This window comes from Eupeodes corollae, chromosome 2 (genome assembly GCF_945859685.1).
Source record: "Eupeodes corollae chromosome 2, idEupCoro1.1, whole genome shotgun sequence".
NCBI lineage: Eukaryota > Metazoa > Arthropoda > Insecta > Diptera > Syrphidae > Eupeodes > Eupeodes corollae.
In genome coordinates, this window is record NC_079148.1 from 126,640,820 (window position 1) to 126,658,405 (window position 17,586).

Here is a 17,586-nt window from a genome sequence, read left to right on the forward strand (position 1 = left end):
GATGTTAAAAAATTCGCATGATAACGTATCACCTTGTCTAAAACCTTTTTTGACATCGAAAGGTTCTGTTAAGTTGTTTCCAACCTTTATGGAGCACAGTGAATTTTCCATGGTCATCCTACACAAACGGCTCGTCCCTTTAGATGCTGTCATATGCGGTCTTGAAATCCATGAAAAATTGGGTGGTGTCGATTTGGTATTCTTGGGTTTTTTCCACAATCTGCCGTAATGTGAATATTTGATCAACTGTGGACTTTCCTGGTCTAAAACCACACTGATAAGGACCTATCAGGTTGTTGACGATGGGATTTAGACGTTCACATTTTACGACAGAGAAGATTTTATAAGCGATGTTAAGCAGAGTGATTCCTCTATAGTTGGTGCAGTTTAGAGGGTCTCCATTTTTCAGGATCGGGCAAACAATACTGAGGTTAATTTAATTAGCTGCCAAACGAAATAAGTCAATTAACAAATAAACACTTAATTTTTGTTTGGACATCAAAAATACAATATTACAGCTCTGTTACACATTTTCACAAGTCAAAGTTACTTTCAGTAGTTTTGAAAAAGCATAATACATATTAATATGAAAATAAAATAAAAATACACACAAATTAAAAATCGAGTTTCTATAACCTGGAACGCCACTAAAAAATGTTTGACAACCTTCACAAAATCTGAAATGTCAAAATATTTTTGTTTCGCGATTTGCAAAAAGTAAACAACGCACGTGTGGAAATTAAACTCGGAAAGTTTATTCTCAGCATAATTTTAATTTTAGTTTTTGGAATTTAATTATTATTTGTCAACTCGAAAGATGCCACACATCGACACCGAAGACTTTATCCAGCTACAAAAGGACATAACAAAAGTCCGAAATATTTGCATTCTAGCTCATGTTGACCATGGAAAGACAACTCTAGCCGATTCACTTGTTGCTAGCAATGGTAAGCAAAAGACTCAAGGTTTCTTATAAGATTCGATTAATTGGAATTTTTTGGGATGCAGGAATAATCTCACAACGTATGGCTGGGAAGCTACGTTACTTGGACAATCGAGAAGATGAACAGGAACGTGGAATCACCATGAAAAGCAGCAGTATTTCGTTGTACTACCGAGACGAAGAGATGACAAAGAATAAGGATTATCTTATAAATTTGATAGATTCTCCAGGACATGTTGACTTCTCCAGTGAGGTATCGACTGCTGTGAGGTTGTGTGATGGAGCTATTGTTGTGGTAAGTTTGTTTTGGGTCTTAAAAGGGGGTAGAAAGTGAAGAATAATTTTTTCAGGTTGATGTTGTTGAGGGAGTATGTCCGCAGACTCGAGCATGTCTTCAACAAACCTACGTAGAACATCTGAAACCAGTTTTGGTTCTAAATAAGATCGATAGATTGATAATGGAGAAGCAAATGACTCCCATTGATGCCTATTTTCATATCTCTCAAGTTCTTGAGCAAGTCAATGCAGTTCTTGGAAGTGTCTTTGCCTCCGATGTGTTGTCAAAGGAAGACACTTCAAAGAAAGACAATCATGAGTCTGCTCTCGAAGATGTTGATGACTCTGCTCTCTACTTCACTCCAGAAAATGGAAATGTCGTCTTCTGTTCAGCCTTCGATGGATGGGCTTTCTCCATAGGTGACTTCTCCAGGACCTATGCCGAGAGACTGGAAATCCCACGCGAAGAACTCGATAAAGTTCTATGGGGAGATTTCTATTATAATTCCAAGAAGAAATGCGCCATGCCTGGAGCTCAAGAAAAGGCCAAAAAGCCAATGTTTGTGCAATTTGTCTTGGAGAACATATGGAACTTGTATGATATTATTGTGGTAAGAAAAGACAAGGAGAAGTTGCCTGTGATAGCAGAGAAACTTGGCATCAAGCTTAGTCCGAGAGATCTCAAGATGGGCGACGTGAAGTCGCAAATCAAGGCTGTCCTTGGGCAGTGGCTTCCTGTGGACAAATCAATCTTGCACATGGTTATTCGACACATTCCTCAGCCGAATGTGATTTCTGATGAGAGAGCAGAGCGGTTGTTATTCCCGACGAATGTCGAGCTCACCACATATCCCCCAGAGACGTTGGCATTCAAAGAGGAATTCAAAAAGTGTGATGCTTCGAGTGAGAATGTTGTTGCATTTATATCAAAGGTGTGTATTTTTTTGTCTCTTTTAGCCAATTACCTAAAACAAGTTGTTATTCAATAGATGACCTCGTACCATACGTCTCAATTGCCGGAGAACAAACCAAAGCGTATGACGGAGCAAGAGATGTCGGAACGACGAGCAATCATTCGACAAAAGATCGAAGAAAGAAAGCAGTTGGCTGAGCAAGCGGCTCTGGAGCAAATCACAGCTGGAGTTCAAGAGATGACTAAAGAACCAAGTCAAACAGAAGTTGCGAAACCCGAGGAGCCTCTACCAGAACCAGAAGAGAAAAAGGAATTTGTCTTTGTTGCTTTTGCGAGAGTTTTCAGTGGAACTTTGAGAACTGGACAAAAGTTGTTTGTTTTATCTCCAAAACACGATCCCAGAAATACGAAGTTTGTTCATGTCCAGTTTTTGGGAGATGTTTTATTAGTTTTCTGTTTTTTTTTTTAGTCGAATTGCTACAGATTCACCTTTTGTAACCGAAGTTACTATTGGAGAGTTATACCTGTTTATGGGTGGGGAACTTCAACACCTGGATTCAGCACCAGCTGGAAGTATTGTTGGAATCGGAGGCTTGGAGAATGATGTAATCAAAACAGCTACACTCAGTAGTACGACGTTTTGCCCTTCATTTAGTGAACTTACCGTAATGGCCACACCGATTTTGAGAGTTGCCATTGAGACAGTCAATCCTCTGGACATGCCTAAGTTGATCAAAGGACTTAAACTTCTTAATCAGGTAAAACGAATTTGTTTGGTGGAGTCCTATTTTAAACTAACTATGTTTAAACTAATTTTTTTAAGGCTGATGCTTGTGTCCAAGTTTCAGTGGAACCTTCAGGAGAACATGTTATTACCACTCTTGGTGAAGTTCATGTAGAGAAATGTGTTCGGGACCTAGAAGAAAACTACGCTAAGGTGAAACTTAATGTCTCCAAACCAATTGTTTCCTTCCGAGAAACCATAGTTCCCGAAGCTACAATGGATATGGTTAATGAAGCAATTGTCAAAACAGGTCAGCTTAAAGTTTAACAAGTCTATGACAAGGTGCATTAAAATATTTCTGTCATTTTAGCCACTGACAAAGACATCAGTAAAAAAGTTATAACTCTTCAGACCGTCAATAAATTGGGAACAATCAAACTCATAGCTCTTCCTTTACCAGAAACTGTTGTAGAAATTCTTGAAAAATATTCAACTGTTTTCAAGGTACATAACTTTTTTTTGGGGTAACTTTTCAGTCTCTAAACAGATTTCTTGATTTTGTTTACAGGAACTTTCAAACATGACAAAAAATTCTGTGATTTCCGACAAATACAAAACACTCCTTGGACAAATTAAAAAATCCCTCGCCACTGCACTTGAAGAACTCGACTTAAAAGCTCTCTCCAATGCAACATCGAATCTAATCGATCGAATCTGGTCAATTGGACCGAGAAAATGTGGAACAAATATTCTTCTCAATCTTACTGATTATGAACACGTTAGTTTTTGGTTAGATGATCCTGATTCGGTTAAATCCGAGGCAAATGCTGAACATGATGTACGTCGTGACTATGATAGTTCTTTTGTTAATGGTTTCCAATTGACAACGACAGCGGGTCCATTGTGTGATGAACCAATGCAAGGAGTTTGTTTTGTTGTCTTAGAATGGACTGTGGATGCAAGTGATGAATTGAATTCTAAGTCTTATGGACCGTTTTCTGGTAAAAAAATAGAAGAATTTAAAAACAAAATTGAAAGAAAAATGAGTAATGATTGATTTTTGTTTTATAATTTTAGGTCAAGTTATGTCAACAGCAAAAGAAGCATGCAAACAAGCCTTTTGTAAACAACCTCAACGTTTGGTAACACCGATGTATAGTTGTAATATCGTTGTTAATGCTGAAGTTTTAGGTAAGTTATAGGTTTTAAAACTGTTTGATTTTTTGGTGGTTTAAATGCCCATCTTTCAAAGTACTCAATATTCCTCTCTAAGGTGGATTTAAGTACATGCTAATCCAACAACATACATTTTAGGGTGGGTCATTTTTTTAATTTAGCTGATTTTGAATTCTAATAGTAATGAAACGTGGCCAAATGGGCTTTATAATGACCAAATAAAATATTTGCTCATCGACAGTGAAAATTACCTTAGAAAACATTAAAATCCCATATTCAAATTTTCAAATTTAATTTTTTTTACAATCAAAAGCGGAAGGAACTTCATTACTTTAACTTATTTCAAAGCGTCAAATAGTTATTTTTATTCATGTGATCGTGACCAAAACGCTGAAAGTTTGTTTGATAATATCAATAATAATACAAAATAATAATAATATTCGATCGTCGACAAACAGGATTGGAAAAACAGAGAAACTTCTTTTAAAGTTAGCATCATTTCGAAATGGAAAAAACAAGTCGTTGTTATAAATGTCCAGTTTTTGGAGCAATGGAGGAACTCAAAGAAAATATTTTACCAACTTACGCAGATGTTATGAAGTTTTACGAATGGACCAGATTTCATCTTAGGTTAGATAGAAACACAAAGAAAGAACCGTCCTTTTATGATGTAGAAAAACTAGTTTCTCAGATGAGGAAAAAAGCATCTCTGCCAATAGTTACCAATGCTCAAATAATTCAGTTATTGAGATCATACTATGCAAAGTGTAAAAATTTAAATAAATCTTTAAAAAGATGTTCCGACGAAAAGAAGCAAATTTTTTTGAAACAAACCACAGTTTTGTTTGACATTTGCTTATGCAAATTCAAAGACATTTCTTAACGTATTTGTGCAAAAGAAAACAAAGTGCATAAAGAAAATCAAACCATTTTATGAGATCTGATGTTTCAAGATTCTGAACTGTAATAATATTTATTTTCAATACATCAAACATATAAAAATTAGTACAATTTGATAACGATAAAATAAACTAAGACTTTAAAAACAAAGTATCAAATCTCAACTTTCAACAAGATCAAAGATCTAAGAGAAAAATGAGGATAGGTAGTGTCGATCGTGTAGCTTCTGCCAAATTGCAAAAAAATAGAAAGATCAATAAGACGTTCGGCTTCAATAATACAAAAAGAGCAACAGAAAGAACAAAGAAAGGAGAAACTTAACAATTTATCTTCATCGTGTGATTCTGATAGTGACAACCTTTCCATAAGACCTACGTCAAACGAAAATGGAGAGATAAATAAACCCTCAACGTCTAAATCAAAGACCAAAAAAGACCACTATTATCCAAGACATGTGATAGGTATGCAGTTTTTGATAGGGCAGCAGCCGCCATTGTTTCTGCTGCACTTTATGATCTAAAGTCCGATGTAGAGACGATTGATAAATCTAAAATACGTCGAGAAAGAAACAAAGTACGGACCGAATTAACATCCAAAGCTTTATGTTCAAATCAAATGTTCCTGCTTTGTATTTCTATGGAATAAAATACAAAACTCTTGGTGTCGTTAAAAAGGGTACCAAAAGATACAAACAACGAGTACGCTGGCAGATTTGTCAGCAAAGAATTACAACTGCAGTGATCACCGAAAATTTTCCATCTTACTTAGCAAATAAAGCGCCTGGAAAGATGTCTCGTGCCCGATGGCTTATGAAAGCGAACAGAATACTCCGCCTTTACGTATTTACAGCAAATCCATCACAAAATTTAATTTATGTGGCAGATTTTGTTGTGATGGTTTATGCACCACTATGGTTTCAGATAAAGATGCATTCAAATATGCAAGGTCGGTTCAAGTGTTCAAGACATTTTTGGAAACTTATTGAGGAGTATCGATAAGTTCTCTCCTGAACTCAAGCAAGTTATAAATCCTGTAATCCAGCGAAATGCATACTTTGCACACCCTGAAAACCTTTTATTATCAATGTTAACAGATAGTACACTACACGTTCGGAAGCTTGCTGCCAAACGAATTCTCAAAGCTAGAAGTTCGACTCAAGAAACGTGCAACGAGTTTTTGAAGTCCCAAAAATTAATTTGTATGCTTCATCATACACTGATATGATAGATTGGCAGCAAAAAATTTATGAACCCCCAGTTTTAGAAGATGTTCCTAATGATGAAATTTTGAAAATTATAAATTCAAGGGGGGTAAGCAACTTAACGTTTTTGAGGCTGCCTTGCAACACCCAAGCAGTCGAACGTTCTGTCAAAATTGTTACCGAAGCTGCGATGTCTACATGTGATGACAAATCTAGACAGGGTCTAATTCAAGCAAAAATAGCGTCCAGAAAATACATGCCGAAATGTGAAAGCAAAAGTGTATTCTTTGATAAAAATATTCCAAAGACTCAAAAGTTCCAAATTTGTTCGTAATTTTTTAGACTTCCTCCCTTCCATTATACATACATTTCTAACCAAACATATGTAATTGAATTGATTTTAAGGCTTCGAAAGCAAAGCTTAACAGTAATCATAACATAATTTATAATCAAAATAATTTAATTATAAAGTTTACGCGTTGCTATGAAGTTTGAAAACGAATTTCGAATATAGGATTTCTGGGATTCCTCAAATTCCTTCCTTTCAGAAGAAACATTTTTTTTATAATAAGCGCACACTCAAAGAGATAATACTACCCTTATTATGGTTGAAAGGAGGTGTTGGTGCACATTTCCTGAATATTGCAATGGCTGGGAAAGACAGAGTGTGGCAAGGCATTCCACATTCGCATAGTACTTCTAAAGAACGAATCTCTGTACTTGACAGTATGACCGAAGTTGGGCTCGAGAGTATATTGATGAGCATTCCTAGAAGCGCGAGTATTACGGTTGAACTGTTTAGGTGGAGAAATGCAATTGGCTTTTTCTCTAGAGTATAAACCATTAAAATAACGGTAAAAAAGGCTGAGACAAGTAAAATTTCGACGATGTTCAAGCGACGTAAATGATCTTATGATGGTTATATCACCAAACCAATCAATCTAAACGCTCTACGTTCAATACTGTCCAAGATTCTTAAGTAAGTTGCAGGAGCACCAGCCCAGATATGGGAGTTATACTCAAGCTTTGGACGTATATAAGTCTTGTAGATAACAGCCAGATCAGAGGAGGAGCAAAACTTCTTGCATCACCTTACAAAACCTAAACATCTTGCGGCATTTTTGGCGACAACTCGTATGTAATCGTTCCACAAAAGGTGGTTGGTGACACACATACTGAGAATATTGAGATATTCAGTCCCCTTGATGCAAGTGCCATTTATGGATAATGGCAAGGGGAGTATATTTCGCTTTAACGATACTAGACAGCATTGGGTTTTCGAAGCATTAAACTCCACGCGGTTTTTTATTCCTCATTGTACAATGCTGTTTAGGTCGGAATTTATCGAGCTTATCATATTTTGTCGTTGCAGTTCCACATCCGAAGAAGAGGGATGTGATTTTGCAAACGAATATGAAAATCTAAGACTACTATCGTCAGCGAAACAATGTATTGGATTAGAAGTTGCAGACAAGAGATCATTAATAAAAATGAGAAAGAATGTTGGAGATAGAAAAGAGTCCTGAGGCTCACCAGCATTTATTTTGTGATTTTCAGACTTGAATCCATCCAAAACTACTTGTATTGAACGATTTAAAAGGTAATTTTTAATCCGATGAAGAAGAGATTCATGAAAACCGAAAGCACGCATTTTCGATAAGAGAGCCTGATGCCAAACCCTATCAAATGCTTTTGAAATAGGTATCAAGTGCAACAATCTTAATTTCTCCAAAACTATGTAAAGATTTGTTCCACTGTTCGGTGAGATGAACCATGAGATCACCAGTGGCCTATTGCTATGAAAGCCTCATTGTCAGTCATTAAGAAGCTTCCGTTCTTCAAGATATTTCTTGAGCTGATAATTAATCAGCGTTTCCATGACCTTGGAAAGAAGGGACGTAAGTGCAATCGGTCGATAATTAGACGATGAGGAAGATTCGCCTTTTTTGGGAATAGGCTGGACAAATGCGGTTTTCCATCCACTCGAAACGAGACCTGAGAAGTGGTTTTGCCAGCGTTGAAGAACACCTCTTCAGAACAATATCGGGGATACCATTCGGACTAGCGGATTTATGTATGAAGATCTTTTTGGACTCTCGCTACACGTACGAGTGCGAAAAAAGATTTGTCCATAGAATCACTAACTCGCTCAAGTACGGACGGAGGCATAACACTCACTGGCAGCGTTGAATTGGTGGCGAATTGCCTAGCAAAGAGATAAGCTTTCTCTAAAGAGCTAACAAATGTAGTGTCATTTTTAAACGAGCGTACGAACCGTGGAAAAAGAAGAATTCCTCATGTTTTTTACAAATGACCAAAAATTTGTACTGCCTTTTGGGACGTTGCAGTATTTTTTGCCGTAATTTTTGGTCATGTAAAAATTTGTTGTCTGTCGAATATGGGCGTTGCAGGCCTTCCTGGCTTGCCTGAACTTATTCCGTTTTGAAAGATCATCACTTTAGTCTTTACCGTGTTTACCTCTAAGCTCCATACCTTGCAATATTCTGCTAGTCTGTTTATCATTAATAAGGACGTGGGTGACTCAGCAAACATGACAATATCGTGGCATACATTATGTTTTTTACCAGCTTGTCACCAAACCTTACTTCACAAGGCAGATATTCAGTCAGGTCATCGAGAAACAGCGCGAAGAGCAAAGGACTTAAATTGCAACCTTTTCTTACTCCTCGATTGACTTCCAGTTTCTTTGATATATTTTCTCCATCAAATACGTACGCTTCAGTCTGTTGATGGAGCTTTTCCAAAGCTTTTACAAATTTGTAAGAAACTCCCAAGTTATACAGTTAGTAAAAACGGGCCCTTCGGTCGATTTTCTGTACATAATATACTATGAAGAAGCTATTTGTTACGCACCAATCAATTTATCATCGTCCGACGAATCAGTTGAATTATTCATTAAATGTTTTATCTTAAAACAATTTTGACTTAGAAGCTTTAATGTTTCTCTACTTTTTGTAAAAAGCTAAAAGTTTTTATTTTTTGACAGCTATCTCAATACAATTATCCGTAGCGTGATGATTAGTGCGTTAGACAGTCATACAAGGGGTTCTGGGTTCAATCCCTGTGTCACCTAACTTATTTCACGGAAACTGCCTCTTGCGAGGAATTGAAAAATCCTCCAAGAGTAATTCTTGTCATAAAAAAGTGCTTTCTCAAATTAGCCGTTCGGTTCGGCATATAAACTGTAGGTCCATTCCATCTCTGACAACATTACTCGCACACAGGAATGATTGAGAGTTGTAAGTCACTAGGCCCAGGTTCTTCATGGACTGTTCCGCCACCTAATTTTTTTTTATTTATCTCAATACAGCTATCCAACTCGTTCAATAGGGTAGGGGTTATAGGGGTTTCAAATGTCAGCGTTACTTGAAATTACAAAATTAAAGGTCTTATATTTTACTTAAAATTGTGAAAAACAATATAATGCAAGTTATCATCAACTTAAATAGAGAAAATCCAAAATGTTTGATTCTTTAAGTTGCATTCTTTTCTCAGCATTTTTTGTATGTACTTTTCTTTTGAATTAAATTTCAAAAGAATAAAACCAAAAATGTTCAGTACATACTGTCTTTAAGAACTCCTTTTGACTCTAGAATTTGCTCGTCATATCCGGTGTTTCGTTATAACCAATTTTCAATTTTGTGTTCCCTAAAAAAAGACATTATTAATTATTTTTAGAAGATTATAATTTATTTATGGTTAAGAAGCAACGTCATCTGTGTCTACAAATCAAGTTTTGACATTTAAGCCTTTTCTTCAATACTACAAGCATCATGCATTAGTTTTGAAACAAACTTTCCACCTAATACAATATTGGCAGTTCCTCTAGTTTTTTTAAATTGTTAAAAACGATATATTTTAAATTTAATTATTGTTATAATCGAAGTCGTTATAACTGATTTTGACTGTATTTTCAAATAATGGTCAGGTTCAGACAACATAAGGGATCTAGCCAAAAGCAACTAGTTAAATTTTCAAGTGTCATGAATTTCAAATTCAGAACTTTAGTTTATAAATCTCTATTTAAGTTAATAGTACAGAAACTACCAATAACATTATTGTCTACAAAACACTTCTCCGCAAGCTACAAGTCTATCACGATTTGTATTTTGTATCGAAATAAGTATTACATATTTCTTTGACAAGAATCCCTTTTACAGAAAACATTAAATGAAGTTGTGCAGAAAATAAATAAATTATAGAGTAATAAAGTTCAGCGCAGTTGAATGAAAAGACATGATCAACTGTCATTTTGACAGAAGTAAATTTGACTTAATCGTTAGGGATTTTTTTTTTGACTTACTTTCCAGTCAACTTTCCATTACAGCTGCCTGAATTGAAATGCAATTTTTGACAGCTAGCCAATCAGATACTAAAAGTTTGTCTAACTTTCAACTCCCTTATGTCGTCTAGACCTGTCCAATGCTATGAAACGTGTGTTTCATGTAAAGAGCTTTCCAATAAATTTTCTGTTAATTATGAAGCTGTCATCTTTTGACATTTCAAAAGGTTAGAACTACACCTATTCGATTTTCTAGCTGTCAAAAGAAGATCTGTTCTACTTTTTTAGCTTACATATATTATAACTCTCAGGTTGTGCTTATTTTTTCAATCAAAACAGGCTCTATGAGCTCTGAATTAAATGTCCAAGCTAATGGAGTAAAAAGCTGAGCATGTAGGATTTCATATTTGTTTTATGTGTATTGGCTAATTCTAAAGGATTTGACAGTTTAGTTCTTCAGTTTGTTTCAGAAATAAAGCGAAGAAAGTGTACTGTACTCAGCCCCTTTTGTATCCATAAGACACAATTAATGGCGCCTTATTTTTTCCAATTTACTTTAAAATAAAAACAATCAATTTAAATTGTACGTTTTTATTTTATTTCATTAATCTAGTAAATGCTCCTTAAATCTAAGTACAAAAAATAATAAAATAAATAAAAATAATTTATCTTTCAATCTTATAATTTAATTATTCTGATATTACATAGTTCTTGTATGTTCATCGATTTTCAATACGTTCACACTTATCTATGTTAAACTATGTACCTATTACATTTTTTTTAAATATGTAATTTAAATATTATTAAATTGTTTATAACATATTTTAAAAATATATATTTATAATCCCATATTTCTGGGTACATTTCTCTAATAAGCTCTCCAAAAAATACTTAATTTGGATCTGGAACTCAATTAAAGATCGTTCCCAAAAAAAAAATTAATACTCCTCCAAACCCTTCTACTACACAAAAATACATTTTAAGTTTTTGTTTTAATATATAATTAAATTGGCGACGAAAATAAATGATGATGCTAAATGGATACATGTTAGGGTGTAGCATAAATGAGCTTATCAAAATGGAAGTTTTCGTCGGCAGACATTTAGTTAATAATACTCCTAGCGGATATAGGCTTTTGATAGTAGGTTTTTTGTTTTGCGCTTTCAGTCACAGTCGAAAAATTAAATTTATAACGGTTCTTATTCCCTTAATTTAGTCCCACACTATTGATCGTTGAAATGCCATTGCTCGTTGCCATGGAAATTCCGGTGTACTCTCCTCACTGTCATAAATTTCCGTTTCGAAATCATCGGCATCATCAACTACTACTGATCTTTTGTCTCGTTTGGTAGCTGCTCCAGTGGCGGCCTCTAACGTCGTTGGAGACTCATCAATTTCAGCTGATGATGATGTCCGACTGATTTCTTCTGATTTTGTTTCGCTCGAAATGGGACTGATGCTACTGCTGCTGGGAGGACTGTCGCTTTCACTAACACCGCTACTGCTGCTGCTGCTACTCGAGCTGGTACTAGTGACGTCTTCATCTGTAGCTGGAATTGGTTTCTCTCCATTGCGTTCATTATTACGGCCATAAATGCCACCATTAAAACTAATTGATTCTGGATAATCATTGTGACTATTGTGGCCATGGTTGTTGGATGAACTGACAAATAGAGTTGAGGAACTTTCAGGTCGGTTCAGGTATTGATAGCTGTCTTGTTGATGGAGAGTATGATGTTGTGGAGGAGGCTGGTAGTTGAGACTGCTGCTGCCTCCTAGCGACGGTGAACCGTACGATGGTCGACTGTGGTCTTTTATCGAACTGTATTTGTTTTGGGAATTTGGAATGTAGTAAGGCTTCTGGAGTTGGTAGCGTTTTGGTGGTTGAACTGATGGTTTTCTTATTGAGAATCCAGGTTTAACACACATCATTCCGAACACACGAATACCGGGTACACTGGCGTATGTGGGTTGATCATGCGCCATTGGTCCCTCTGTGAAATAAATAAATTTAAAATTTGAGAAATTACTTTAATAATGGGGGTGTTCGTGCATAATTTTTCCCCGGAATGTTTTTTTTTCTCGAATTCTCATTTCGAAGGAAATGTACTTCCAAGAAGATTCAAGATACCATACAAAATTTGGAGAAAAGAAATATTCCGACGAAAATCAAGATCTCTGATAAGACTCAATGGGAATTCATATGTTACTTACCCATTTTGAAGTGATCAGGACATCTGCAAATAACCAAATAATGTGACTTTCCAGTGCGTGTATTTTGTAGAGCAAGCAATGACCAATCCTTAGGTGTGCGGCATTCCCGCATCTCAGTTATAGCTTCACATGTTTTTGCCAATGTTATTGCCTTTAAATAAAAGAATCCAAGAATATGAGTTTCAAAAATTGAAGAATCTTAAACTTAAAATAGAAAAATAAATTGTGAAACTTTTTTTTTCAGTAAAATGTTGCATTTTAATTTTAAAAAAAGTAACTTTAGAAAAAAAAGTGAACAGTATTCCATTAACAAATTTCCGCCACAACTACAGCTGTAATTCCACATCATTCCCAAAATTAGATTACTTCACGAATCCTACCTTCAAGGCCTTTCAAGGCCCTCATAAAATAATATTTACATATGTATAGGAAATATTTTGAAATTTCCACTTTCATGAAGTGTGTGTTCAACCTTAATTTAAATATGCATGTGGCGTTACTGTCGTTAAGATAAATATAAAAAAACAGTGGTAAAAAACGTCACAGCTGTCAGAATTCAACAAATTGTAAAATGTTACAAATCTACTGTCAAAAAAAAATTACAGATAGAAAGGTGCCCTCAAAATATAATTGAAAGTCAAACTTTGGACTTTTATTTATTAAATTTGCAAAACTTGTAAAGCCTTAAGACATAAAAAGTCGTTATGAAAAATTTGTTGTAATGCCGTTTGTAGAATGCCTGTCATTGGTTTTTTTTTCAAATGTCTCCATTTTTATTTTACAAACACTCGGTTATGTTTGTCTCTATAGATCTATTCGTCAATTTAGTTTGCAAAAGAATGCAGTCGTTTTGTGAATACAATGATTCAAATCAAACATTGCATTCAATTAACTTACCCAAATACTGAGGCTTCCAAATTTTCAATCTATAACAAGATTGCAATGTTAAACACTTGTTAAAGTCCTTGCATTCAAATGTTAAGACTTTATATCTATAAGTGTATTCAAGGAATATAATTTTTTTCAACAAATTTCGATGACTAAAAGTATCCTTTTAGCTTTTATTTTCTTCGTAAATGATTTTTAAAAAAGTAACCAAACACTTTAGTGTTAACATCCTTAAAATGTGACATCAAAAAGAATTCAACCTTAAAGAAGTCCATTTCTTGCAATAAACGAAAAGGAAGAAGGTTGAGACACATCTAGATTTATTTTTGTATGCTCGTATGTTGTAGCTTTTTTTTGACCATCTTACAATCATCTTTAAGACATCCAGCATACTCGCCAATATCTTTCCTCATATGAGGGACTTATCACACAATTTGTTCAATAGGGAAGCAGAGCAAAAGAAAAAAAAACTTCATTAACTTCAAACGGAAATTAGATTTTTTCCCCCCAAATGGGTACCTATAGATGTATAAAAATAAAAGAACTATACACACACTTCACACAACAAGGAAGCAAAATAGTAATAAAAAGCGATTCAAAAAGTCCATCTTCTTTTTTCTTGACGATGTTACGCTTACGATGTTTGATGGCCACATGCCTCGCAGGCAATTAAATTGCTAAACAATGTTCCAATCTTTTTAGCTTCGGGAATTGCCTGGATGATGATGTTGATGATGATGTCGATAGCGATGCCTGATGCCAGATGCCCGAAGTCTGATGCCCAACTTGGCCTAAGACGATGACTACCTTGAAGGCAACATGAAGATGAAAACATAAACAAAAAACTAAAAAAAAAATAAGAGCACGCTCTGTCATAATTAAGCAATAAAAGTTCAATGTTGCATAAAGCCGATTTCCGTGCCCGTTCCCATCAAAATATATGTACTGTTTATAAAGACAGGCAGACAGACGGACCCAAACAACAAAACACGAACAACTGATCTGCTTCGCCGCAGAATGGTCTTGGTCATATCTGGAAGCTGACCCTTAGTAATTTTCTAATTTCTCACCGTATTTTTGCTCCTATAAAATATCGTAGAAGAAGATTGGCGTTGTACCTCTTTTTTTTGTTATTACGAAGAGAACAAACTCTTTTGTTGCAATTCCCGGCATTTGAGCTTCTTTGTCAGGCGCATCATCTTATGTTAGAGGTGCATCTATATGTGCGAGGCCAGGCCGCTAAATTAGCTAAAGGTTAATTGCATTGTTTCTATCTTCTAAGGGGGCTCTACAAAACATAGTGATGGCTATCCGTGCTCCATCTATCTTTTGTTTGTTCGAATCCCAGATATTCCAGGCTAATGTAGTTTCAATGTCGAGCCGAACTGGCATAGAGAAGAAGCAACCCATGACAATGAGAGTGGAGTTAGAGTCTAGGTATAGTGACGAGGGATATACCTATCAGAATCCCCCTCTTATAAAAAAAAAGAAGAACACGCCACCAAAAACAACTTTATGATGCTCCTCCATCGATTACGGCATTTTGCCACCAGCAGCGGTATTGACGTGATTTTAGGGGTCTTCGTGTGGCTATAGCTTTTCATATATAAACGCAAATGTCTAAGAGAGGATATGTGTAGTCATAGATATGGAAGAACGTGTGGTTTAGTTGGGGGCTATGTCAAGATACCGATGAAAGGAGTAGCACTATAGCACAGCATCACAACATCAGCTGAATAATATCAAAAACTTTAACAAAATAAAACAACACTTTGGCTATGCCAACAGTCTACACATCTTCACCTATGTATCTAACTATAGGGTCTCGTCCCAGGTCTGGAGTTTCATTCTCGTCTCTGTTTTGATCACGATATCAAAACGGATCATCATGACATGAGCGCGTTGTGATCATTCTTTTTTGCTGTCTCCACCAGCACCACACGATTTGATGTTATTTTTCCGTTTTTAATGCAAAAGTTAAGAGAAAGATAATGTTGAATAAATTTGAGTGGTGACGTTTAAAAGTGGGCGGATTTGGTCTTAATGACACTTTAAGTACTGTACTAAAGTTGAAAAGAGGTGGGGCTCTGTTTTACCATTTCATTTAAAATCAGTTTTCGATAGACTTCAGAACGCCATTTTGGATTTGAATATGGTAGCCACGAATGTGTCAAAAAAAGTGTGATTTGATTTATGTTCTATTGGCAACAAAAAGTTAATTTAGTTTATATTAATTTGTCAAAAAAATAGATTTTGAATATTTAGTTAGATTTGTATACTTTAGATCAATTAAAACTTGAATTTTTAACACAGTAAATGAAACAAGATTTAAAATTGATTTTTGATTAATTTTGTGACGTTTCTTTTTGTCTTAAAACAATTGTCAATCTAACTGTCAGATTTGTATTTCCTTTTAAGCAAATTAACTTGAAATACCAAATATATGATAAGTCAAATTGATAGTTTAAAATGTTATTGTTTTTGTTCAAGTAGCGATAGATCCTGAGACACAATTTAATTCTGAAAATTTGATGTTAAATAAATATTAATCAATTTATTTTGCCCAATGGAACGCAAAAACAAGGCAAAAAACGAAAGAAATTGATTTATCAAGTTATGGAAAAATTCTAGAACAGTTCAGTTCTTCTGTTTGTTTTATAAATAAATCGGAAAGTTTTGCTCACGACGTATTCAGGGTCTACTCTGTTCTAAATTGAGCTTACCAAGAAAAACGTGTTTATTAACTTGAAACAGATTGTAGAACATATTGTCAAATATGTTTTATGGAAATAAAAATATTTTGATATTATGGTGGTTTGACAAGCATGTTTGAGAATATTTGTCAAGTCTGAATGAATTTAAATTGTATGGCTGAGTCACAAACACGCTTCAGCTTTGGCTTCACCTGACGTTTACGAGCTCAGCCATAGATCATCACAATGGAGCTTCGATCTTACGTTTTGTTTGACAATCGTAAGGAAAAGAACGTTATGTAACGTAATGTGACTCCAAATGGAAGTTCTAGTTCAATTATCTAAACATTTGCTTTGTGTGACAGCTCAACAGCTGTAAAAAATGTCAAAAAACAAAATATTTGCTCTTTGGAGGGATGAAATAATAGAAATGTCATTCAAAGCAACCTCGAAACAGGCCCACCGTAACGCAGACGAAGCCGAAGCTGAATCGTTTTTGTGATTCAGCCATTAAAAGCAGAATATAATGGTTTACTTTTCTCTAGTTGTCTTCAAGTTTAGAAATACAAATATCTTCCCTGTTTTTTTTAGCCGTGTTTATTAAATTAAAATTGATTATAGAAAAGATTGTCAAGTATGATGAATAGAAATTAAAATATTTCAATATTTTGATGTTTTGACAAGCAAATTTGAAAATATTTGTCATGCTGATAATAGTTGAATTTTAAATGCAGAAAAAAGAATACATTTTCTTTAGTTGTTTTAAAGCTGGGAAAATTTAAATTAAGGAAATATCTCCATCTTTTAAATCTGTTTTTATATTCCTTATAGGTTCGTAATGATTAAAATTCAAACCGGAAGTTTTGTTTGACAGCATGATTGACGAATGTAAACGCTGATGGTTCTATTTCACCACATGTTTGACGTTTTCTGACATTTTTTTAAATTTTCATCTTAACGACAGCAGCGCCAGTTTATGAGTTGAGTTGTTAAAAGTGCACATATAATAAATATAAGGCTGAATACCTACTTGATAAAATTTCAAAATCTCATGATAACATGATTTTTCCATCACATTTTTGACGTTTACGGCCATTTTTTGATTTTAATTTTCATCTTAACGACAGCAGCGCCAGCTTATGAGTTGAGTTCTTAAGATCTTACATACATATAATTAAATTAAAGCTGAATACCTACTTCATGAAATTTCAAAATCTCAAGCTTAAAATATTTTAGCTTTTTTTGAGGAGAGTTGCTATTTTTGGAAATTCAAGGCCCTTTAAAAAGTCTATTTCTATTTCGTCCCTTTTTTCTTGAAGTGTATTTATTAAGGAGAGAAACCCCAAAAAGAAACT

General features: G+C 34.8%; 2 protein-coding genes across 2 annotated transcripts in view; one reads left to right on the plus strand and one right to left on the minus strand.

The window, feature by feature from the left end:
• Positions 1–710: 710 nt before the first annotated feature.
• Positions 711–17,586, plus strand: part of LOC129948296 (elongation factor-like GTPase 1) — a 220,269-nt gene continuing 203,393 nt past the window's right edge. Inside the window, exons 1-9 of the mRNA XM_056059249.1 lie at positions 711–947; positions 1,009–1,238; positions 1,294–2,151; positions 2,209–2,543; positions 2,602–2,890; positions 2,956–3,166; positions 3,227–3,360; positions 3,425–3,857; positions 3,934–4,047. Of these exons, the coding sequence (XP_055915224.1) occupies positions 818–947; positions 1,009–1,238; positions 1,294–2,151; positions 2,209–2,543; positions 2,602–2,890; positions 2,956–3,166; positions 3,227–3,360; positions 3,425–3,857; positions 3,934–4,047 (2,734 nt within the window). The 5' untranslated portion in view covers positions 711–817. The remainder of the gene's footprint in view (positions 948–1,008; positions 1,239–1,293; positions 2,152–2,208; positions 2,544–2,601; positions 2,891–2,955; positions 3,167–3,226; positions 3,361–3,424; positions 3,858–3,933; positions 4,048–17,586) is intronic.
• The window catches only part of LOC129948297 (serine-rich adhesin for platelets), an 85,363-nt gene continuing 78,836 nt past the window's right edge, over positions 11,060–17,586 (minus strand). The window contains exons 4-5 of the mRNA XM_056059250.1: positions 12,651–12,801; positions 11,060–12,430 (exon numbers count right to left, since the gene is read on the minus strand). Of these exons, the coding sequence (XP_055915225.1) occupies positions 11,649–12,430; positions 12,651–12,801 (933 nt within the window). The 3' untranslated portion in view covers positions 11,060–11,648. The remainder of the gene's footprint in view (positions 12,431–12,650; positions 12,802–17,586) is intronic.